A 24,309-nucleotide genomic window follows, 5' to 3' on the forward strand; every position below is an offset into this window, starting at 1 on the left:
GCTTTGCGGCACTGATCTTGGGAACATCTGTGTCCACGCAATCTGCTGTGGGTGCCATTCCTCTTGTCTTTGCCTAACACCTGAAAACCTGAGGGCTAGCAGAAAGCTGGGAGCTGAAGTCTTACACAAAACAAGAAGATCCTGGGGTTCTCCAAGGTCAGGACTGGGGACGTTGATGCAGGGACAGACCCAGCACAACAGTTACAGCTCTGGTGGGAACAGGCAGAGTGCTTTCAGCAGCCCTGAGGATCAGGGCTTGCACTCACAAGGATGGGAGCAACTTGCTGCATCCCCATCACATGGGGAAAGGCAAAATCCCCAAGGTTTGGGGAGAAGAGTCAGGAGAAATGAGGTACAGGAGAGGCTGTGTGAACATTTATGCGAGGATGGGCAGTTAGACCAGCTGGGATCAGTTTCCCAAGCAGTCAGGTCACGCTCTGACCTGAGTGTCTGCTCATCAAGTGCCAATAGCTGAGCTGAAAGTCTGGCCAGAGTCAGTAGGGAGCACATAGATCACCTTCACCCTAGGAAAGATGCATTTAAGGCCTCCAGGGTTGGTTCCACCATCAGCCCAGGTGGGGTGATATGAGCAAAAAGCCTTGCTTGATCATTCAAGAGAGGGAGAGTCTCAAACATTACCTGTGTGGAGGGGCTTCAGCACATAGACCCTTGTAAAGCCAGTGGGGAGGATGTAAAACCAAATACCATGTTTGAAGCCTCTTCTTCCGGGCTACAGAGGTCAGTTGCCATCAAAGGAGGGTCTTCTCTGGGTTCATTGCACTTAGAGGGGTCGGAGCAATAATTAACATTTGCTGCACGTGAGTCTTTCAAGAAGATGGTGGCAGTTCTATTATTCCCACCACGCTTCCCATCAGTGCCTTTTCCCTCCACGGCTGTGCTGCACAAACGACCTGCCCGCTCGTCGTCAAGGACACGGACAACAATAGAGCTGCCGGGAGAGAGGAGAGGTTCTAGAGTCTGTATCCTAGGGCACAGCCTGCCCTGGGGTGCAGCAGAGTGCTCCCGGCAGATGTTCGGCTGGGATGGGATATTTCAGCAGCTGGTTGATCCCTGCTGTCAGCCACGTGCACCACAGGCTGGGGGACTGTTTGCAGACCCCGTCTCTGGTGAGTGAGCTGGTGTGTGCATAGTCCCTGCCCAGCACGGGCGCTGCTAGCATGGGTTCTGGCTCTCTCCGCTGAGGACACAGAGGCTGGATTAGTCCTGCTGACTGCAGAGACCACACAGTGCGATGGAGACATGGCTGCTGGGAGCCACCATTCTCCTCTGCCTGGTAGATGTTCTCCACGCCTTTGCAATTGAAGAGAAAGGAGATGTGTTCAAGCGGATGGCTTGTCCTGCTTTCCTGGTGTTCGACAATGCCGCGTACCTGGCTGACATGACCTTTGAGCTGCCTTGCAACTGCAAGCCTGAAGAGGTCTCTTCCGTCATCTGGTACTTCCAGAAGAACATGGGCAGCCACAAAACCACTGTCCTGACAGACTTTGCTGGCACCATGGTGGTCGACTCGGGCCATATCCGCCTGGGCAGCAGCGTGCTGAAGCGTTTCAGTATCCGGATGTTCAGCCTCATCGTCTTCCGAGCCCAGGTGTCGGACTCGGGACACTACCTGTGCGGCACTAAGAAAGGGGACTACTTTTATGGCTATGATGTGGATGTGCAGCCCACCAAGCACGTCACAGTGGCTTTTGTGGACAGAGGCCAGCATGTCCAGGACGACTACACAGGTCAGATCTTCAGCCTCTTCACCACCTTCTGGGACTGGACCAGATGCGACCGCTGTGGGGTGAGAGGTGAGCAGCGGCGGATCGGACTCTGTTACGTGCGGAGCGCCCAGCTGCACCCCCGATACCGCACCGCTGTGCCCAACGTCACATCCTGTGGCTCAAGCGCTGTCCCCGCACATTTCCAGCACCCTGACCACCTCCGGAAACCTGAGGTGGCCATCCGGAGCTGCCTGACCCCTTGCCTGAAGAAGGAAGTCCCCGAGGAAGGTGTGCAGGTCATCTCCAATGTCATTTCCAAACTGGGCGAGAAGCCCTGGCTGCCCCGCATCCCCACGCAGTTTCACCAGCAGCCCATTGGAAGTGACCTGATCATCATGTGCCCTGGAGCCCGGCCTGAGCATGCTGTGGCGTGGGACAAGGATTCTGTCAGGCTCTACCGCTCCCGCTATCTCATCAGTGTCAACAAGAGCATGAGGGTCTTCATCGACCACGGAAACCACCTGCACATCCAGCGAGTCCGAAACAGCGATAGAGGCACCTACTTCTGCTGGCGGGAGGGCGAGATGGTGGCTGGCTTTCGGCTCAGCGTGATCCGCCAGCGCCGGCACCGGCGGACACTCAGTGATCCCGAGACCATCTATGCCATCAAGGCCATCGGCATGAGCTACACCTTCATCAGCATCATCTTCATCGTCGCCCACCTGTGCCGCTGCTGCTGGTGGGTGTTCAGGTGCCCTGCCAGAGCACAGCATCTCCACCACAGCCCCCACACATCACTCTTAGACCTGGGACCATCCTCCCGGTAGAAATTTCTAATATTCTGGCCATTAGAAATCAAAATGCTGCCAGCACCCGTTCATCCTCCCTTTTGGGTCAAGAGCGTGACGGTGAGAACTGGTGTGAAGGCTCCCTGTGCTGCCGGCTGGCGCAGCTTGGTAGGCACAGGCGAGGGTTCCACGCCGCCGCAGCTGGTCCCCGGCTCTGCTGCTGGCTTGCTGTGGGGTTTGAAGCTCAATATAGTCTGTTTCAAAAGAACACTTGGAGTTGTTCCAAGGTCTTCTGGCCAAGCCCTACTGAGTTCTCAAACCACATCAGTGATTTATTAGAGCTGTTTTTCTGAGGCTGCTAAAAAGACCCACCAAACTATTTTAATCCAATTAAATCTTGCTTTTCTTATCTGGTTCTTTTTATACTTTTTCTCATCACTGAGAACTTTGAGTGCCAACGTTTCAAAACATTCAGTGTTCCTTTGAGCTACTTAGCTGGAGCAAACCCATTTTTTAAAATTTTGGTTTAAACCTTTTTTTCACTATTGAGGGGAAAAAATATTTTTCAAATCAATCTGGTGATTTTCTTCAGAAATTTCTCCCTTTTTTGGTGGCTTTTTTTAACTTACCAACCCAGCACAGACTTGTGATCCAGTATTTAGGCCTATATAATTATTATGCATGTCCTCCAAAGAGGATGGCATCTCTGCAGGGTTTAGGTGGCCACTTGCTCGCTCCTCAGCATGGTGCAGGACGTCCCCAAGGGCTAATCTCCTTTTTTCAAGGAGGTGGCTTGGGGATTTCAGCATGCTTTCAAATCCACCATCCATCCTGACAGCTGCAGCTGATCCCAGGAACTTCCCAGGAGCTGCAGCTTGGGTTTGTGTGGGGAAGGAGCCAAGTCAGGGGTTAAGAACCCCGAGAAGATCCCTGCTTCTCCTCCCTCCCACCCTGCATCCTGGGGCGGTTATTCCTGCCCCCACCTCCTTGCGCTGCAGTCCCATACGGGTGCTGACCCATGAAGCGCTGGCCATGCCTTGGGGTACAGCACCGAGCTTGCGTCCCCTGGCTTTGAGCTCAGTTTGGGCTCCCAAAGGGTCTCACCACCCCGTCTAATCCCAAAAAAACCCAGGGCATGGGCTGTGGAGCGGCGGATTGCAGGCACAGCCATGGAAACACAGCATTCGCATTAGCTTTATTTCTCATCCGAAGCTGCTGCGGGTGTTAGTGCATTAATTCGGTGGCAGTGTGGGCTGCAGAGCTCCAGCCAGAGGCTGCTCACAGGGGACCGAGCCCCCGGGGCCACCACCACCACACCCCACATGCCAAATGCAGGCAGCACCCGCATCTCCCATAACATCTCCTGCCTCTGGGAATGGCTCTGGAGTCGGTAGCTGCAAAGCATGCTCAGCACCTGAGCCAGGGGATGAGGGGGACAGAGGGGACAAGAGGGGTGGCATCTGGGTGGCATCTCGTGTGCTCATCCCAAAGGGCTTACAGGGTACGAGAAGTGCTGCTGGGTCATTGCTGCTGCGTTAGGTGGCATCAGGAAGGGTTTCGCTCATGGTCAATAGCTAAATTGAAGGTGGGGACAGGGGCTGTGGGCAAGCACCAGGCTGGGCAACGGCCCTGGGTGGCATGTGCTGGTTCAGGGGGAGCACGGGAGGACAGGCTGGGGGACAGGGCCATGTGGAGCCCAGGGACAAGGGATTTCTTCCAACCCCATCTTGAATGCCCATGTGGGGGATGGGTGTGGGCTGAACACATGGCAGGGAATGTGGCCAGGGCAGCCCCAGTCCCCCGTCCTCCTGGCTCCCAGGGTGAGCCCAGGCGGGACAGGCAGGGCAAAGATGGCTCTGTTTGTCCTCCCCCATCACTCCTGGATTGCGGGAGGCACTTCCTACTGTGAGAGCACCCATGGGTGCCCCAACACCCTCCTCCTCCTCCTCTGCACTCCCCTCCTCTCCATTTTCACCTGCATAGGACCCCTCCAGGTGAGGGGCCGGGCGCAGGGCCATGGGTCACCCCTCGCCACAAGCCCCTTGGGACTGTTATTCTCCACCACAGCGACAGGGACACCTTGGTGGCGGACACCAAGTGGGGGTCAGGATGGCCCTTAACTCTGTGCCAAGAGAAGCCCTTGAAGCCACCCAGCCTGCTGTGCCCACCACTGCTCCAGCCCCACAAACCAGCCCGGACACCCCAGTGTCCCCAGGAACCCTTCGTTATCCCCATTGCATCACCCTTCAACACCTTCCTGACAGCACCCTGCCTCTCCATCCTCCTTGTGCCTCGTGGCTAAGCTCACCCAATGCTGGTGGCAGGGAAATGTCCCTCACCAGCCGGTACCTTGCACCCTGCAGCCCCCCCACTGAAGGGTGCTCCAGGCCTGGGTGCACTGGGGAGATTTGGGGTGGCCTCCCAGACCAGAGAGAGGGTAGCAAAATGGGATGCAGGGAGAGATGCTCTTGGCACCACTGACTTTTCCAGCTGGTGCATGGAGATCGAAACAGGACAAACTCTCTTCCTGGGCATTGGTGAGCCGGAGACCAAGGGTGAGCATGGACATGACCCTGGAACTGCTGGCCCCTCCATGCTGTGGGACTGTGGTCCCACCCAGGCAGGGGAGCTCAGCCCTGCCTGGTACCCCCTCCCCGCAGTGTCCAGTCGGACGGGTGCTCTGCTGGCAGCCAGTCCTGAACAGGGTGCTAGCGGGGTCCCTGGGGCGCGAGGTGACATGGGAGAGGCCAGGCGTGGAGGCGAGGGAGATACTTGCTGCCAAAGGACCACCAGCTCCTCCTGTGACCTGTGCCCAGACGCAGGGCTCCCTTGCAGCATCAGACAGGACCTACGGAGCTATGGCTACAAGCATGTGGCTGCTGCAGCTCACCCACCCTACGCCGCCTCCTTGTGCTCCTGCTTGGACTCCTTGATCACCTGGAGGCAGAGTGAGAGGAACTGTCACCCTGGGGGTCAGGCTCTCCTCCCCGACTGAGCCTGCCTGGGCTCTGGATGAGCTTGGGGACAGGGACAGGCATGGTTTCCTCTATGAGCTGCCAGGCTCAGCTCCACCATGGTCCAGAGCTGGTTCATGCCGTGCTCTCAGGGCACTGGGATCATTGGTGCCCTGCCCAATGGCTGCTCTTGGGGCCGAGGAGGGCCCCATGTGCATAATGAGTGACCTCCTTGGGGACACCGCATGGGGAGGTAGGGGTGGAGGGGAGGTGGCATAGGTTACATGGATGAGGACTTCCCACCTCTCCATCTCTGGTCTCCACGGTTTTGACCACAATGCTCCTCTTCAGATGGGCTTCTGACAGGGATTTAGTGTCCAGGCTGGTCTCTAGGGGACATGGGCAGGACATGGTGGTGAGCCGGTGCCCAGGGTATAGCCCTTCCAGCCACACTCAAGTGGAGGCACCCAAAGGAAACAGGCTGAGCTGGAAAACCCTGAACCATGGGAGACAGTGGCCCTCGGGACATGACCAGTCTCAGGGACACTGTTGGCCCCAAGGACACATTTGGCCTTGGGCATGCAGCTGGCACTGGGGATGTGGCTGGCACTGAGGACGTGGCTGGCTTTGGGATGTGATTAGCCCTGGGGACACAGCTGGCACTGGGGACGTTTGGCATTGGAGATGTGGTTGGCCATGGGGACGTGGGTGGCTTTGGGATGCCATTGGGCTTGGGGATGGCGTCCTCCTTAGAGACACAGTTGGCACTGGGCAATACAGCTGGCCTTGGGGATGTCATTGGCCTTGGGAATGTGGTTGGCACTGGGGACATGGTGATGTGGTCTGTTTGGGGGATGTCATTGGCCCTGGGGACATGCTCAGCCTTGGGGATGTAGCCATGACACACTGCTTCCCCCAGCCTGGGAAAACCCAGGAGTCCTGGTTCCTTGTGATTCAGAGGAAAACCTCCCAGTCCCTCTGCGTGGAACAGGGACAGCTGAGACAGAAGCTCCTCCCATGAAGCCCCCAGAAGCCACCCCTGCTTGTGCCACCATCCTGCCCCCGTGCCCCACACGTAGCCACAGACTCACCTCGGATCTGCAGGTTGGAGAAGCTCTGCACAGGGATGGTGATCCTGCAGGAGCAACAGGGGACATTGGGAAGAGCACGGGGTCCTGCTGCCCAGTGCCCACCAGCTCCACTTTGCCCAGGGCTGGGGCAGGAGGGCTGGAGGATGGTCTCCAGCTGAGCCGGATGCCCCAGAGGGACGACGAGGACTTGGGCGTGGGTCTGGGCACGGCTGGGGATGGGGAGAGGGGCAGGATGGAGCCCCCGCTCTGCCATCACCTGCTCTCCTCGCCCTCCAGCAGCTTGCGGTACGTGGCGATCTCAATGTCGAGGGCCAGCTTGACATTGAGCAGATCCTGGTACTCCTGTAGGTGCCGGGCCATCTCCTCCTTGAGGCTGCGGATGTCCTCCTCCAGCCGCACCACTGTGTCCTGGTAGCCTGCCGTTTCCAGCGCGTAGCGCTCCTCCAGCTCCCGCAGCTGCCTCTCCTGGGACTCATTCTGGGGGGGTCACGAGGGGACATGACACCCTCCACAACCACCTTCTCCCAGGAGCTACAGGCTCTCCACAGCGCCCATCCATCTCCCATCCCTGGGGATGAGCCGTTGGCCCAGCAATGGGTAGTGGTCCCTGCCACCGTGCCAGGGAGTCCTGTGGTGGTGGCAGCTACCTGAGGCCATGTGTCTCCCCTTGCACCCCACGGCCATCACCCACCGAGCCCCGCAGAGCCTCCAGGTCACAGGTGAGGGCCTGGAGCTGGCGCCGATACTCGTTGGCCTCCTGCTTGGCTGCGCGCAGGGCTTCCGCGTGCCGGGCAGCCGCGTCCGTCAGGTCTGCAAACTGGGGGGGGAGGACACGCGCCATGGGATGGGACCACCCAGCAGGGATGTGTCCCCATGGCACCTGGCATGGGGACACAACCCTGCTCTGCTCCACAGGAGGAACATGACCCTGGTAGCACATGGTGTAAACATCCATGCTTTCATGGGAGGGAGGCACAGCACACACGGGACATGTCCCCAGTGGTGCATGGTGCTGGGGATGTGTCCCTGCCCTTGTGGGTGGAAGGGACAGTGCACATGAGGCATGTGGCCGATGGCATGTGTCATGGAGGCATGTCCCTGCTCCCTTGAGGTGATGGGACAGCAGACATGGGACACATCCCTGATGGCAGGTGTTGCTGGGGACATGTCCCTGCTTTGTGGGTGGGAGGGATGGTGCCTTGGGATACCACAGGGGATATGTCCCTGCTCCTGTGGGATGGTGCACATGGGCTGTGTCACCGTGAACACAACTCCCTAGGAGCTGTGCCTACGTAACTCACCACAGGGGACGCATCCCTGCTCCCCACGGGGACCAAACCAGGACACGGGACACAAGCAGGGACAGTGGGGATCCCAAACCCCATGCACCACCGACAAGTAGAGCCACCCAACGCTGGGGTGGTCGACCCCAGCCCCGAGCAGGTGATATCCTGGGAGGGGACAGCCAGGCCACCCATCCACTGGGTGATCGGCTCCCACTGCACCTTGGACTTGTACCACTCCTCGGTTTCCTGGATGTTGCTGGTGGCCATGGCCTCGTACTGGCTGCGGATGTCACGCAGGGCGGCTGTCAGGTCCGGCTTGCTTGCATCCACCTCCACGTGCACCCGTTGCCGGGCCAGCTGCTCCTGCAGCTCCCGCAGCTCCTGGGGAAACACCAGGGATCAGCCCAGCCCCCCCCCCCCCGCGCCCTGGGAGCCCCCCGGCCCCACGCGAGTGGGCTTACCTCCTCGTGGACCTTGCGGAGGAAGGTGATCTCATCCTGCAGGGTCCCCACCCGCCGCTCCAGGTCCAGGCGAGCCAAGGCAGCAGCATCCACATCCTGTCACCACAGCCGGAGAGAAGGGACAGTCCCCAGCGCTGGCCACCTGGCTCTGCTCCCTCCTGAGCTGCCTGGCCCTGCCCATTCCTGCCCAGCTCTGCCTTGTTCTGCCCAGCTCTGCCCCATTCTGCTCACCATAACACATCCCAGCCCCTCCCTGCCTGCTCCTGCCCATCCCTGTCTTGTCCTCGCCCATCTTTGCCCCATCCTTGCCCCATCCCTGTCTGATCTATCCATGCCCATCCCTGCCCCACCGATCCGTGCTCCACCCCTGCCCCATCCCTATCCTGTCTGTCCATGCCCATCCCTGCCCATCCCTGAGGGAGGCTGAGCAAGGGGCTGAGCCTTTGGGGTGCAGGATGACAGACGCAGGATCTGGCCCCTGCCCTCACCTGCCTGTAGGCAGCCAGGTTGCTCTCGGCCTCCAGCCGCAGGGTCACCTCGTCCTGCAGCCTGCGCCAGCACGGAGAGACACCGTTACTCACTTGGCTTTGGCGCCCATTCAGCACTGTCACTCGTTACTCTCAGTCCCACCGACAGAGCCCCCTGGGTCAACACAGCCCCGCGCCACCAGCATCCATGCCGCACTGGTGCATGTTCCCATCCCACACACCCCACCACCCTCTCACACTGTTCTTGGGGGTCACCCTGGTCCCTGTTGCCACCCATGTTCCCATCACCGCCCTGGTCCCCATCATCATGGTGGCCACCTTGGTCCCCAGGACTACCCCAAGCAGGGCAGTGCCTTACTTCTGCTGGAGGCTGCTGAGGTCCTCGGCAAGGTTGTCTCTCTCAATTTCCAGACGGGCTTTGGCCGTGGCCAACTGCTCCACGTGGCGCCGCAGGTCACGCAGCTCCTCCTGGTAGATGTTGGCCAGACGCGGGGGTTCTTGGTCCCGCACCTGGTTCAGCTCCACAACTAGCACCTTGTTCTGCTGCTCCAGGAGCCGGACCTTCTCGATATAGCTGGCAAAGCGGTCATTGAGCTCCATCATCTCCACTTTCTCGTTGGTGCGTGTCTCTCTGAACTCTGAGTTGAGTGCCGCAGCCAGCGAGAAGTCCATCTTGCCTGACCCCAGGCGGGCACCCATGCGGGCACCTGGCTGGGTGCTGTGGGGAGCACGCAGCCGGGCTGGGGGGCTGGTGGGGAGCACCCGGTACATCGGGGTGGTGGGGCTGAAGCGGCGGCCATAGGACAGCCGCTGGCTCTCCATGCTGAAGGGGTGAGTGCAATGTGCCTGCCCAGGAGGTTTTATAGACCCCGGGGGCCCCCGCCCCACCAGTCGCCCTGGCACTGGCCACTGGCCAGCGAGCCAGAGGGCCGGCATGAAAGCCAGCCTTTGTGGCACCCTGCAGGGGTGGATGTGCCCTGGCTCCCAGCCCAGGCACTGCGGCACGGCCCCCTGCCCACCGCCTGCCCCCCCGACGGGCACTGCAGGGGCACCCCACGGGGCAGCCATAGGGTGGGTGCTGGGTGCGAGGTTGAGCAAACACCAAGAGGCTGGGTGCGATGCCATGGGGCACCGTGGGTGCAGGGAGCAAGGCCGGGTGCCATAGGGTGCCCGCAGCACGGGTCCAGGGGATTCCGCACCCTGGGGATCATCCCCACGACACCCCTGGCCCCAGCAGCCTCTCAGGGTGCTCAGGGAAGAAAGACAGTGCACAGGCTCAGGTGTACGTGTGCACGGCCACCCCCCTGACACACACACCTGCACGTATATGCACACACCCTGACATGCCTGTGAACACGCACACACATGCTTACATGGGCACTCACCCCTGTGTATGCTGCTGGTATGGATCCCCGCACATGCAGGGACCCCACCGTCCTGTGCACGCATCCGTGAGGAGGCAGCCACGCACATGGGTGTGCACATCCACTCGTATGCATGCGCACACACATGTGCGCACACAGGCTGCCCATGTCCACACACACACATGGACGCCTGTCCCTCCATGCCTGTCTGCACACACACGCACCACATGCAATGCACACACGCATGCCTACCCTTGTACATACACATGTATACACGTGTGCACGTACGCACACGCACACTGCTTTCCCTGAACTTGTGTGCACACACGCGGAGCTGCACACACCTGTCTACCCTTCCATGTAGACACGACATGCACGGCCATCCTGCTATGCCTACACAGGCACGGCCACATACGTGCACACACACATGTGTGCACACGCCCACGTTCCCCGTGTCACGTCCCCCCCAGGACAAGCCCCGCTACAAGCCGCTCAGCACCAGCCACCAAAGCCCCATCTCCCCAGTGGGCCGAGACACTTTGCAGGCGTTCTGGCAGCACAGGCGGGCTGCTAATTAAGGCAGGCTGCTAATTAAGTGGCTGAAGCCTCCAAAATCCTTTCCACACCAGCGGGTCTGTAAAAGGCTCCTGCTGGAGCCTGGCTGGGACTCAGGACACCAGGTCCCCTTCCCAGATCCAGGTGGGGTCTGATTCTGCCACAGCCGCATGTGTGTGGCCATGTCACTGCTCACGCATGCACCGAGCCTGAGGAGTCTTTTGCCCTCCTCGATGGCTCATGGTGGGGAGGTGGGCGAGGGTTGAGACCCTCTCCTGGGTGGAGGCTGGGTGCCAGGGGCTTTCCCTGGGCAGCTGAAAGGGGCTTTGTGCGGGGCTGGAGCCGGCGCGGTCCGGCACAGCCGTGGGGAGCCTTTGTGCCAGGGCACGGCGCTGCCGGGAAGCAGAGGGGACGGATCCAGGGGCAGCGGTGATGGGCACAGGGCCACCACCAGCCCTGTCGTCCCCCCCCCCCGCCCCGAGCCACAGTGTCATGGCCAAAAAGGGGGCATGGGCAGGCCTTGGGGACAGCCTACACATAGGGACAGTGGTGTTTTGGGGGGCCAGGGGCACAGGGGGCACACGGTGGCACCTGGCTGCGTGCCCTGAGAGGCAGGTGGGGGGAAGCTGGGGGACAGGGGTCCCTGGGGATGCTGCAGGCCCGTGGATGGGGACAGGTCTCACCAGCCGCCAGCTAGGTGGCAGCCTATGGCCGGGAAAGGCTCCCTGCCCGCTCCGGGACAGGGACAGGCAGCCAGGACCCGCACCGTGGCCACCATCGCTGAGCCACCAACAGGGAGGGTTGTGGCAACAGCTATGCCGCCCATGGGTGCGCTCTGTGGGGACCCAGAGCCGCTCTGGGGAGTCATACCGATGGCACTGCTAGCACTGAGGCAGTGCTTGGGGACAACCTCTTGCTGCCACATCCTCTTCCAATGGCCAATAGCTCCTTGTCTCCAGCCAGCCCCGTGCCCTTCCAGCTGTCCTGGGCCGGTGTCACCAGTGAGGGGCAGGGGTTTTGCTCACAGAAACGCCGGGTTTGGGGCACCTACATACCCCATATGTGCTGCCTGGCAGCCCCAGCCTGCCAGCACAGTGACCTCCCTGGGGACCCATGACAGCCCACGGTGGCAGGGGAACCTCCATCCCTACAGGCTTTCTAAAGTCCCCTGGGGGTGCACAGGCCTCATAGGGCAGGGAGACACAGCAGGAGTGCAGGGGCCTCAGGGTCCTCGGCAAGCCCCCACACCGCTCCCCAGAGATTTTTCTCCCAGCTCCTACGCAGCCAGGATCAAAGCATGGAAAGCTGTCACTCCCAGCGGCTGCGAGGAGGCAGAGCTGGGCTCTCCCCCCTCTTAATGAGACAAACGAACTGGGAGCAGGCTGGAAGTTTTAATTAGAAGCTTCCAGCCTCTGAGAAGGCAAAGGCCAGGCAGGAAAGTAGGACAGAAGGAGCCAATGACCCCAGTCCCTATGGGACAGCAGCATGCTCAGAGCTGGGTCCACAATCCTTATCCTGCTACTGCCACACTTGGTCACCTCTAGGGATGGCTACCAGGAGCTGGTGCAGGCAGCCAGGTGTGTCAGCGCCCAGATGTGCCCTGGCATGGCAGGAAAGGGGGCCAGGGGGGGTCAGGGCACAGCTGTGGTCCCCAGGTAGGGATGCTTGGAGCTCTCTGCCCCAGGACCTCACAGGCAGCTGAACTGAGGATCCCAGGAGCACAAGGAGACAGGGGCAGCAGCAACAGGGTTTTAGCAGGGGAGAAACAGCACAGAAAGTTTCCCCCATCAATGTCAAGGGGGGGGCAGCAGCAAGGAGGGGAGGCAGCCTCCAAGGCCCCTTGCCTGCCCTCCGGGACACTAAGCAAGCAGCCCAGACCCCCATCCAGGCAGAGCAAAGGGGGCAGGCACATGCACAGGGCTCCCATGATGATGGGAGATGGGGGGGGAAAGCCACGATGGAGCCCACCCCCAGGAGCAAGGGCCTTTTCCAGGCCGGCTCAGACGGGAGCCACTACCCAACCCCAGCTCCCCATAGGAGGGGGAGGCGCAAAGCAAGAGGAACACATCTCCCCTCGCCCCTCTCGTTTGAAATGAAGGGATTTATTAAAAGCACATGTTATTTCTTAGCATCACCCATCTGTTAGTACTCGACACCCTAGCACAGATTTGAGAGGGGCTGAGAGGGAACAGCAATAATCCATCTGCTGCAAAAACACACGGGGCTGCGTCGAGGCGGGGGACACAACCAGGAGCCTGGGCAGGAGGCAGCAGGGGATGACTAGGGCTAGAAGAAAGGCTGGAGGGGATCATTATGGGGCTGCAGGAAGGAGGAGATAGAGCTCTCAGAGAAAGGAAGAAGTTTGGCACCAGGGTTTGGACTTTGGGAAGGATCCGGGATGGTGGAGCCATCAGCATAAGAGCTTCATTGGCTGGGGGGTGGGACGAGGGCAGGCGCTGCCAAGAGCCACAGGCTTTTCACTGGTCTCCTTGCTGCCCTTCCAAGCAATGGCACTTGAACGAGGTTCTGAGGATGGAAAGAGAAGTGGATGAGGCAACTCCTCAGTAAAAGCAGCAAACCCAGGTCCCCTCTTGACAGAGATCTAAGTGCTGCCGGCTCTCTCCTCCTTTCTGCCCCTCTCCGAGCACCCACTGCCCTTCCCCGCGGTTGTGGCTGCAGCCAGGAAGCAGCAAACCTCCAACAGCATCTTCCACCAGCACGAAACATCCTGATCCCCAGGAACCTGCACACACACACCCCCCACCCCACCCCCCCGAACTAGAATGAGGCAAGCACAGCACCACTTTGCTGCCTGCCCAGAGGCAGGGATCACTCCCACAGCCTTGTGCAACTGAAAGAGTAGCTCCCCAGGCTCCTGGCCAGGTGCAGAGGGGAAAAGGTCTCACCAGGGATGCAGGAGGGCTGCCGAGATCTCTGGCTGCTGCTCAGAAGTTGGCTGATGTGGCTCTGGAGCACACCCAGGGAGGGGGAAGCAGTGCTGTGGAAGAGAAAAAGGCCATTTTAAACCCCCGAGGCTCAGAGCAGAGCCCCCCCATCGTCCCAAGATATCACAGAAGATGTGGAGCAAATGCAGGCAGGGATGGGAGCTGGAGCTCCGGAGGGGAGCACAGGCAGGAGCTGCCAGCACAGAGTGCTCTGGGGCACAGGGTGCTAGTGGATGCCTCACCTCTCCACTCTCTTTCGCTTCTGTGCGGGTACTCTGGAGACAGAGGAGGGCTTGGGGATGGAGGAACCCCTGATGACAGACAATGGGATGCAGGTTCTGTAGCCAAGGAAAAGAGTGTTATTGCCAGGGCTGGATCCTGACTACTTGCTCCCATGAGGCTCAGAAGCAACCAGGCCAACACAAGTCACAGGAAGCCTGCCCAGTGCTGTCGGGGAAAATTATTCAAACAGGGATGAATCCTCAGGAGATCCACACAGTAGGTGGCAACCACCAGGTACTGCTGCTCCCAGAGGTCATCAGGCCAGTCCCTGGTACCTCTGCTCACCCAGTTTACCCTCCATAGGAATGATTTCCTACAGCTATAGGAGGACATGCCGAGACCTAAGGGTGTCCTGCATTATCAAGTGCATACTGATCCCTGGTTTTGGATGGTCACAAACTCATGCAGCTCTGTAAAAGCCAGAGCCTCTTCAAAACATGAGCAGTTAAGAAAAAACCTGAAAAACTCCACGCTATGCAGTCCCAACCCTGGCTCCAGCCTCTCTGGGAGGAGAAGCGATGCCCCACCTGCTTCCCAACAAGCACTTAGGGCTCCAGAACAGAACCATCCCCATGTCCAAAGGGAAAAGGACAAGGAGGAATAGATTTTCTTGGAATGCTTTTTGTATCTTGCAAGCAATCCGCACACAAGCTTGGCCCGCTGGCTCAGCCTGTGGACAGGCAGTGTCTTCTGCCCAGTCCCCCTTCTCAGCAGAGCTGCAGTGATCCACAAAGGATTCACTCAAACAGCAAGACCATGGAGAAGGGATCACCAAAACAAAGGCAGCACTTACTTGGCCACAAAGACGCTGTTCTGCTTGTTTAGAATGTTCTGGATGCTCTCCCAAACAGAGAACTCAGATGGGTTGAAGGCAACCGGCTTGTCTGCGCCAGGTGAGCTGCTGTCCTCGTAAATATCAAAAGTCACATTCAGGTTGTGGACAGGCAGGGCAGGCTGGGTGCAGCCGTTTTGGGCAGCTGACACCATCAGGGGCACACATCTTTTGGTGGCTGTCAGCAGGGAGGTTCCGGGGGTGCAACACGATGACACAGGGGAGACAGGGGGTGCCTGGGCTGCTGCTTTGAGGCAGAGGGTGCCTGGGCTTGGTGTCACCCTGGGAGTCTCTGCTTCTTTCCCACATCTCCGCTGGAGTTTCGTCTGCGTTTTGAGGCTGCAGGGAGCTCCCACTTGGGAAGCACTGTTCACCTCAGACCTCCTCCTCTTCTTCGTCGGGCTGGGAGCCATTGGTGTGGGACGGGAGAGTGGAGCAACCTGCTCCAAGCATTGTAGGGTGGCACTCCTCACAGGGGTACTGGGCACAGCAAAAGACATCTCAGCTAGAAGAGCAGAGATAAAAAGTCACCTCCCTGTCTGCAGCTCCCAGGCACCTCCAAACCCTGGGGCGTCCCTCTCTGCACCCCCATCACAGCTCCACAGAGACCTGCCCAGCAAGCCCTACAGCAGCCATTTGCCAGCGGGTGTTTCCATCAAACCACGTTAAACCCAGAGGAAAAGAGCTAGCACAAATAATCCTGCACCCTGTCAGCCTAAAGGCACCAGGCTGGTCCCAACACGAGCGCCCTGTGGCAATGGCTGGTGTGTTCCCAGACAACGGGGTCTGCAGAACCCACAGCTTTGCTATCAGGTTCATGCATTGGTACTGAGGATGAGGAAGAAGAGCTCAGCTCTGGACAGACACAGGCTCCCAGCTGGGAGGCTACAGCCAGGCTGATTCGGGCAAACGTACCAGAGGAGTAAACAAGATGAGAAAAAAAATTAGGATCAAAACTGCTGCTTTGGTCTCCTGGTGCAGAGATATCACTCACATTTAAGCTGACTTGCACACACATGCTGAGCTCCCCGGAGACAAGAGCTGCTCATGCACCCTGCCGTGCCTCGGGCTGCCGGAGACGCTGGCCGTGCTACAAAGCGAGGCTGGAGCCGCTCTTGGCATAACCCACTGGGTGCCACGTCAGGAGAAACTCATCTCCCTGCCCTGTACCCATGGCTGGGAGTTGTCCCCCTGCACCAGCTCCCCCAGTGCACACTGAGACAAAGGAGAGGGGACAGCACTGACTGCCTCAAATCCAAATCCTCACCATTACAGCCCTGCTGCACCCTCTGGACTGAGGTGGCTGCGCTGACTTCTGTGGATCTGTTCAGAGATGTGCCTTGCTCCAGGCTTACACCAGCCTCTTGATGGACCAGGTGCTCCAGTTCCTCAAATTCAGAGACCATGTCAGGAGTAAGGAGGCTGGCAGCCTTCAAGACTGAATATTGCTTTCAGGCAACGCTCAGGATGGCAGCTACAAGCCTGGGACCGAGACAGACCAAGAAACAGTTAGCAGGTGAGCTTGGGCTGGTGGCACCAGAGCCTCAGCACCATCAGCATCACCTCCAAGACACCTCCTTGTGTGGGGCAAAGCCCATTAGCAGAGGGAAAGAGGCAAAATTTGAAGCTGTGAGATACGCAAGCTGTAAATCTTACTGGAGAATCTGAGCTGTGAGTTGTAACCAACAGGTGAACATACAGGGGACAAAATGGCATCCACAGACTTTTTGCTGGGCTCTTCACACACTCATTGGCTTGGCTAGAGGCAGACAGAGATCCAGGCACAGATCAAGGCCAGCCTCCCTCAAGAGACCTTTCTAAAGAGGTTCAATCTGCCAAGATGCTTGTGGCAGAGACATCAGCAGATGGTGCCATGGGAACCCTGCCAGGGCAGGACCTGGGGGAGCAGAGGCAGGAGGAAAGACTTCATAGAGGTAATTTTAAGACTAACACCACGCACTTAAGGCTCACACAGTTGTTATGCCTGGAAACCTTCATTGCTGGCATTTCCAGAAGAGATTATCCCATGGGATTAGATCCCCAGGAGCCAAATGCCTTATTTTACAGGGTAGGCAGTCATCTGCAAGCAAAGACCTGGTCCCATCTCCATCTAGACCATCCCTAGGATGGCTACGTGGAACAAAGGCGTGCACAACCCGTCCTCCACAGGCAAACAAGAAGCAGCAGCATGTGGGGAGGGCATGAGGATACTCACATCTCTGTCTGGCTGCCAGACAACCCCTGTAAAAGGCAGCTTGGTTTCTTCAGTTCCAGCTGGAGATCTGTCTGGTGGGTTGCTCTGGGGCTGCTGGGAAGCATTTCCTCTGGAGCCTGGAGCAATCAGCCAAAAATCCTTACTTATTGAGACTACAATTAGCCCATATTTAAGCTGCGTTTAGCCCCCAAACTCTCTGTTGTCTGGGAAGTTAAGAGGTTTCGCTAGCAATCCACAGCCTAGCACATGCTGAGCCAGGACCCCAGAGACTGGCTGAGCTCTTGCCCTCTCCCAGCACGCCCAGTGTACCCTACAAGGCTATTTGAGTGCCCCCAGCCTCTTCTGGACCCTGTTCATTACGCCAAGCCCTGCTGTGCTGCCCACCCCTTCTCTCACTTTCTCCTCCGATTCCAGCTGCAGCTTAACAGGCCATCCAGCTTTCAGCTGCTGCTCCTCTCCATCACTCTCCCTCTGATCATCCAGGGCCAAGCCTGTCTTTGGGACAGCTTCCTCCAGCCTACAGATGCCAGAAGAGTCATTTAGGTTGGAAAAGACCTTTGAGATCATCAAGTCCAACTGTTAACCCAGGACTGCCAAGTCCATCACTAAACCATATCCCCAAGCACATGTTTCCAGCGGACATCTAGTAAGCTGAAGTCCCCCACAAGAATAAGGGCTAGCAATTGTGAGAATTCCAGCTGCTTATAGAATATTTCATCTGCTGTTTCATCCTGGTCAGGTGGTCTATAACAGACTCGCACCGGGATATCCACCTTGTTGGCCCTCCCTCTAATTCTTACCCATAAACACTCCACCCTACTGTCACCATCATTCAGCTCTAGGCAGTCTAAACGCTCCCTGACTACCCTGCTGCTTCTCCTTCCCTGCCTGTCCCTTCCGGAGGGTTTGTAGCCATTCACTGCAGCATTCCAGTTGTGCAAATCATCCCACCATGTTTCTGTGACGGTGACTATGCTGTCTTCCTACTGCACGACAGCTTCCAGCTCCTTCTGTTTGTTGCCCACACTTCAGGCATTAGTGTAGATGCACCTCAGCTGGGCTATCTCCCTTCCAGCCCTGGCATACTGCCCCCAGGCTCATCTCTAAAGACCTTGGTTTTATTCTCTTCCCCCTTCAAGTTTAAAGCTCTCCCAATGAGCCCTGCTGACTCCTGACCTAGGATCCTTTTTCCTCTACGGGACAGGTGACTCCTAGCTGTTGCCAGCCGGCCTGCTGCCGTATAAACCAACCCATGGAAACCCTGTGGGCTCCTTGACACAGGGGACACCAGGAGGTCACACCAAGCTCTGTCCTTCCTCCCCACCAGCCTCACCTGGACAGCCTTGCTGGGCTTGAGCTGAGGGAAGCCTGTGGTGCTGGTGCCTGGTTCTCTGCCTCCCATGCAGCATCCTTATAGGCACGAAGCTTTGCCTGCAGATCTGCCGCCTGCAAGGAAGAACCATCTGTTGCTCCGATAGTTTCATGACCCCCAGGAACTCAGAGGCCTGCACCCCAAGCAAATCACAGCTAAAGACAGAGCCCTGCCCTCCCACCAGCGTCTCGCCTCTGCTTGCAGCCGCTTACAGATCGCGGCGTCTTTACTGATGTGGGAGTCTATGCTGAGCACATTGCTCCTCAGCTGCAGAGACAGGGATGAGGCAGAGGTTAAAGCAGCACTGGGGCAGCACATACCCCCTCTCCTGACATTGGAGCAGGGCAGCTACTCAGCCTCCTCCACACTCCAGGGTCCCCAGAGAGCCCCAAGGTGGCTACGGTGGACATGACCTGTGCTCAGGGACATGCTGCTGCAGTCACAAGTCGTTTTGGGCTCTGGGCTGAGAGGCTTTAGCAGAAGACCAGGCACCCGCTGTCTGCAGCTTCATCAGCTGCTTTCTGCCCCGAGCAACACCCCCAGGGCTGGAAAACTCAAGCTGGATAAGGAAGGCACCCACTAACCTACACCACTACGCACCAGGCTCCTGCCCACCCATCCCCAGAAGCTCCCAAACACACAGATCACCACCACAACATGAGATTCTCACCGACTGCTTGATGTCCTTGGCCCGGCTGGCATACTTGAGTGTGTTGTAGGTGTCCTCATAAGCCAGCACGCAGGGACTCACAGCGGTGATCGTGGTGGTACGGCAGTTGCCACCAATGGAGTCCTTCAGCAAGCGCGTGAGCTTGCTGTTCCGGTACGGGATGTGGGTTTTCTTGCTCTGTACCAGGAGATCAAGGGTCTGCTCAGCTTTTGTCCCTTGGGCACTCAGCTCTGAATCCTGTGCCACAAGGGAACAGCCACACTCATCCCATAGCACCTCTCAGAGCCCAGCCCAGGTTGCTGTCCCCACCACACTGGCAGGACCACCACTTAAGGACAGCACTCACATTCACCCACTCCAGAGAGCCAGAGCCTGGCAAGGCCACAGGAGGAACAATATTACCTTTCCATCAGCCAATGCATTGATGAAATTGATGAGGGCCAGCAGTGAGCGGTTGATGTTGGTGCCCTCCCAGAGCCACTTTCCCTTGGTGTCGGTGACCGAAGATCGCTCTGAGCCTGCCAGGTCGACCAAGCTCATCCTGGCCACTTGAAAATCCCGAGTGAGGCCGCAAATGTGATCCCACTGCTTCACACAGATCTGCAAGAACAGAGGTTGGTGAGGCTGCAGCTCGACAAGACATGTGGGGTGGTTGCTGGCTGGAGGCAGCATCACCGGCGGGGCAAGGTTTTGATGTTTATAACAGGATGGCAAAGTGGATCATGTGGGCTGTGAGATCAGGCAGGAAGACAACAGGAACCTGGCACACTGAGAAGACAAGCCAAAAACCTCAGTGATGACATGAGTAGCAAAGCCACAGAAGGGATCTTGCAGGAAGTCACAGAGCTACAGAAAATAATCAGCATCTCCTACATGTGGTGACTGAGCAGGGTACAGCTGGCCAGGTCCCTGAAGGGCAACACGCTAACTCAGAGCTCTGTCGCGACCTGGGAAGGGCTCACGCACAGTGGCAGCCCCAGTCCCAACTTAGATTGTGGATTTTGCTAGCAAACCTCAGACAGGGGCTGCAAGCCCCCAGTCACAGCCTTGCAGCACCTCCAGGGAGGCATTCAGCCAGGGCTTTCAGTGCCAAGCCCATTTCCCACAGCTGGTGCAGGTGAGGAGGAACAGAGCCACTGAGACTCACCTGGCAGTACCACTCCATAACTTCCCCTTCTGCGTCCCTAAAGATCTCCCAAGAGAAGCAAACACTTCCCTTACTTCCCTATAACACCCTCAGCCCCCCAGGAGCAACTCCTGCATGGACTGGAGGTGCCATGGAGATGCTGGAGGCCAGTGACTGGTCCTGTGTCCTCATGAGACTGCAGTTTGCCTGCCAGGAGCCAGAGCTGGCAGTGGGAAGGGCAGATTTCCAGCACAGCTAATGGATTTGCAGCAGGCAGGAATCCAGCACCCACTGACAAGCCCAGCTGGGAAGCCGGCTGGAAAAGCATCCAGACACCTGGACTTCACCCCTGCAAGCAGCAACGGGCAAGGCACCAGGTTCAGACTAAAATTACAGTCAGAGCCCTCTGTCTCCCCATGCAGCCGTGACAGCCCTGCTAATTTGGGGAAGGGCCTGGCTGGAATTGAAATCAACTGGAAGTTTTATATAGCAGAGCACTGAGAAACCAGGGAGCAAATTTACAGAGCCCCCAGGGGAGCATAATTCCTGACACGGTACCAAGGGAGACACAGCAGAGGTGACAGCCTGCCTGCAGCATCTGGGGGGATGCGCAAGTCAGCCCCCTTTGCTCTGGGTCAGGTTTTAGGTATGGCTCCCACATGCTAAGTCAGCAAAAGTCAAAAGCACCAAGTGAAATTTCAGCCCTTGGGAGATGTAACATCAAGCTGGGAGTACAGGGCTGTCCGGGGGATGTGGCCATCAGCATGACCGCTATGTGCTGTCCTGCTGCAGCATTGGCTAGTGGCCTGCCCAGCCCTATAGCACTTTTCACGGCCACAACCACTCTGATTTTCCCCGGGGCACACCAGCAGCAGGGGCAGGAACCCCATAATGCTGGTCCTGGCACAGCCTTGCATCCTAGCCCTCTTTTCAGCACAAAACCCAAGCAATGTCATAACCGCCAGCCCTCACCTGGAAGATGGCGTGTGAGCGGGAGGCGGTGGCATTGGCATCGGTGGGATGCTGTACCCGGTTTTTGTTGCCAGCAGCCAACGTCTCCAGGAGCTGCTCTGCCGACATGGGCTGGGAGAGAACGGGTAGAGGGCTGGTATCAGCACACCCCGTAAACAGGCACCGAGACAACACGACACCAAGCAGCCATGGCAACTCGGGCTGACAGCATCCTGCAGCTCTGCAGGCCTTGTTTCAGCATGGGGTCACGTTTGCTGTCAGCCAGGAGCCGTGCAGATGGCACCCCCGTATCTTCACACACACACTCATGCCTGTGACCCCAGGACACACATCCACTTTCAGAACTGGTATAGGTGCAGCATTGCCCAGGCTTTGTGCCCATTTTTATACCCACCTGGTGGAAGGACAGACCCTGAACCACAACTCCTTTCTCGGGATCCTCCCAGATGGCCAGAGGGCCCTTGGGCTCCAGCAGGTCATGGATCTGTTCGTTGTACACCTGGAGCAGGGAACTTAATGTAAGGCTGAGGGTTTGGTTCCCTGCTGACAAACAGAGAGCGGAGCCTTGTACCCCCCCAGAGTCACACAACCCAGTGGCTCCAACATCACCTCCAGGACCTCACGGCACCGAGAACAGCTGACAGCACTCTAAATGCAGAGGATGGCTTGGCAGGAGGGATTGACTGGCAAGTCCCTGTGCCACCGCTCCTCTAAAGCCCTTTCAGCCGGGAAGTTCTCATTGCTACAGGGACCATGGCAAGGAAGAGAATTCCCTGACTCCAGATGGGAGAAACCAGCAGCACCAGTTTACCGAACTGGGTGGGCAAGCCTGCTTCCAGTCGGGCTCTAGGGCTGCCCTGGGGATGCCAGGCACAACTGGCAGTGCAGCAGGTACCCTGATAGTGGCACTACAGGGTCTGGATCAACCCCAAATCTTAGCAACAGCGACCTACACAGAGACAGGAGGGGACAGGGCTCAGCTGCCGCGTACCTCCTGGTAGGAGACTAGGATCTCACAGATCTTCTCCTCCTTTCTGGCCTCAATCCTTTTGTAAAGTTCCACCATGGTGAGGTACACGATGCCAGGGCTTTTCTCTGAGCCCAACATGGTGTAGGTTTTTCCTGCTCCCGTTGCGCCATAGGCAAACGCTGTGAGGAGAAAGGGTGGATGGATGGTTGAAATGATCGTTAACGGGAGTGACATAATGTCCTCTCCTTGTCAGAGAGCTTCCTGCAGCAACCCCTGTGGTGGGGGTCACTCACAGGCTTTGTGGAGACAAGGCAAAGCTAATTACCCTCCGCACTAGCTGCATTACCCTTCAGTGCAATTGTTTTCTGTGTTTCAGCTTCTCTAATTTAGCAGGGACAGAATGAGTCCCCAAACTATCACTTGCTTAGACGCTCAAATCGTCCCTGAACCTGCCCTTTAACAAGCCGAGCAGCCCCATTCCCCCATCTCTCAAAAGGTGTTGCTTCTTTCAGACCTTGTAATTCATCTCATATTCCACCACCCACCCCCTGCATCTTTTAATACCCTCTCTGAAGCACCACCCTCAGAGCAGGACACACTAATCCAGAGAGCCTCAGCCCTTCTTCCCATTAGCAGCACTCAGTGCTTCACAGTTCTCTCATTTGAAGATCCTGAAGTTATTTTATGCAGATAGAGACACGAGACGTGCCTGCCAGGTGGGCACGGTGACAGAGGCAGCCTTCAGCGGCTCGCAGAGCACACCGGAGAGCCAGGAATAGCATCCTCCAGTGCCCAGCCCGGCACATGATTAGACAGGAGAGCAGTTGTCTCCCGCTCAGTGCCTGCCTCGCAGAAGTGATGTGCTTGTTAAGTCGATCGTCTGATGACAGCCTGTGAACAGCACAGGGGTCTGCAGCGTCAGGCAAAGAGCTTTCAGACCTGGCTTTACAGAGCTGCCAGCCTGGGAGATGCTCACACCCCACGACGAGTCAGTTTCACCTCAGGTCCCGCTCTGAAACTCAGCATCCTCCCAAAGCTCTGCCCATCACAGCGATTCAGGCTGGGAAGGGATGGCAAAATCAAGGTGCTCTCTGTGCTATGGATCCATCCAACTTCCTCCCATCATTCCCACCCCAGGAGAGCAGAGAGCAAGTGATCCTTCTCCCTCAAAATGCCTGGAAAGCACCTGCCCAGCCTCATTTTCTACCCCGACAACCCACCACCATCCTCTACATCACGTCTCCTGGAGCGCCGAGCACCATTGCAGCCCCCAGCACCATAGAACAGCCTGGGCTGCAAGGGACCTGGAGAGATCATCCTGTCCAAGCTTTTGTAGGAAAGGAAGCCCAGATGGGATCATCTCACACCCTGTCCAGTTGCATCTTCAACACCTACAGGTATGGGGACTCTGCTGTGTCCCTGGGGAGGTTGTTCCAGTGAATGTCCTCACTATAAAAACCACCTGTCATATTGAGATGAAATCTCTCCTGGTGCAATGTATACCTGTTGCCCATTGTCTTCTCCTTGTGACCAAGCGCCTCCATCCTCTGCAGCTGCCCTTTAAGTACTCAAAAACCGATGAGGTTGTTCCCAAGTCTTCTCCAGGATCTTTCCTCCTAGGGCAGGCTCTCCAGCCCTCGGATCATCTCCATGGCCCTTCTTCAGAACTTCTCTGCTCCGTCCCCATCCTTCCTGACTTGCGGGGATCAGAGCTGGACACAGCTCTGAGCGGGATGATCACCTCTCTGTCTGAGCTAAAAACACCCTGCTCTTGCCACAGTGTGCTGCTGACTCCTGTTCGGGTCATCATCTGTCAGAATCCCCAGGTCCCTCCTGGCGAGGCTGCTCCTCAGCCACACAGATCCCAGCCTCTGCTGGGCTCCTGGGTTATCCCACCCCAAGGGTTAAGACTTCGTACTCGTCTGTGTTAATCTTCACACTATTCTTGCTTGCCTGCTTTTCCAGCCCAGCCACGTCTCCCCCAGCCCTGCTCCACAAACCCTTTTCTCCACAGAGCTCTGCGTCCAGCTCGGGGTCCCCAGCACAAGGCAGACATGGACCTGTTGGAGCGGCTCCAGAGAAGGCCACGGAAATTACCTGAGGGCTGGAACAGCTCTGCTGTGGAGAGAGGCCGAGGGAGCTGGGGTCGTTCGGCCCAGAGAAGGCTCTGGGGAGACCTTACTGCAGCCTGCCAACATGTATCAAGTGGGC

At 57.8% G+C, this 24,309-nt stretch overlaps 3 protein-coding genes across 3 annotated transcripts; 1 reads left to right on the forward strand and 2 right to left on the reverse strand.

The window, feature by feature from the left end:
- The first annotated feature begins 1,252 nt into the window (after positions 1–1,252).
- FAM187A (family with sequence similarity 187 member A) lies at positions 1,253–2,554 on the forward strand. The gene has a single exon (XM_056362754.1). It carries the CDS (start codon positions 1,253–1,255, stop codon positions 2,552–2,554), a length of 1,302 nt encoding a protein of 433 aa, XP_056218729.1.
- A 1,143-nt stretch (positions 2,555–3,697) lies between these two features.
- Positions 3,698–9,621, reverse strand: GFAP (glial fibrillary acidic protein). The gene is made up of 9 exons (XM_056362318.1): positions 9,154–9,621; positions 8,796–8,856; positions 8,308–8,403; positions 8,066–8,227; positions 7,252–7,377; positions 6,817–7,037; positions 6,561–6,604; positions 5,773–5,858; positions 3,698–5,452 (listed from the first exon to the last, which is right to left on the reverse strand). Exons 1-9 carry the CDS (start codon positions 9,615–9,617, stop codon positions 5,411–5,413), a joined length of 1,302 nt encoding a protein of 433 aa, XP_056218293.1. The 5' UTR covers positions 9,618–9,621; the 3' UTR covers positions 3,698–5,410.
- Positions 9,622–13,124: 3,503 nt separating this feature from the next.
- On the reverse strand, positions 13,125–22,332 carry KIF18B (kinesin family member 18B). The gene is given in 15 exon segments (XM_056362755.1): positions 13,125–13,240; positions 13,621–13,712; positions 13,902–13,997; positions 14,735–15,278; positions 16,041–16,255; positions 16,989–17,104; positions 17,385–17,505; positions 18,239–18,281; positions 18,371–18,434; positions 18,553–18,627; positions 19,031–19,207; positions 19,433–19,630; positions 21,129–21,239; positions 21,523–21,627; positions 22,120–22,332. Coding segments are annotated over 15 exon segments (2,286 nt in total).
- Between the last annotated feature and the right edge of the window lie 1,977 nt (positions 22,333–24,309).

The sequence above is a fragment of the Falco biarmicus genome, chromosome 17, assembly GCF_023638135.1.
Source record: "Falco biarmicus isolate bFalBia1 chromosome 17, bFalBia1.pri, whole genome shotgun sequence".
NCBI classification, from domain to species: domain Eukaryota; kingdom Metazoa; phylum Chordata; class Aves; order Falconiformes; family Falconidae; genus Falco; species Falco biarmicus.

What these genes read in the sequence shown, in the direction of transcription:
- FAM187A (XM_056362754.1), top strand. Translation starts at nt 1,253, where the DNA reads ATGGAGACATGGCTGCTGGGAGCCACCATTCTCCTCTGCCTGGTAGAT.
- GFAP (XM_056362318.1), bottom strand. Translation starts at nt 9,617, where the DNA reads ATGGAGAGCCAGCGGCTGTCCTATGGCCGCCGCTTCAGCCCCACCACC. An exon ending in CTCCAACCTGCAGATCCGAG is followed by an intron (nt 5,859 to 6,560) that starts GTGAGTCTGTGG and finishes CATGTCCCCTAG; the next exon opens with AGACCAGCCTGGACACTAAA. An exon ending in TGGAGACCAGAGATGGAGAG is followed by an intron (nt 5,453 to 5,772) that starts GTGGGAAGTCCT and finishes CTCTGCCTCCAG; the next exon opens with GTGATCAAGGAGTCCAAGCA.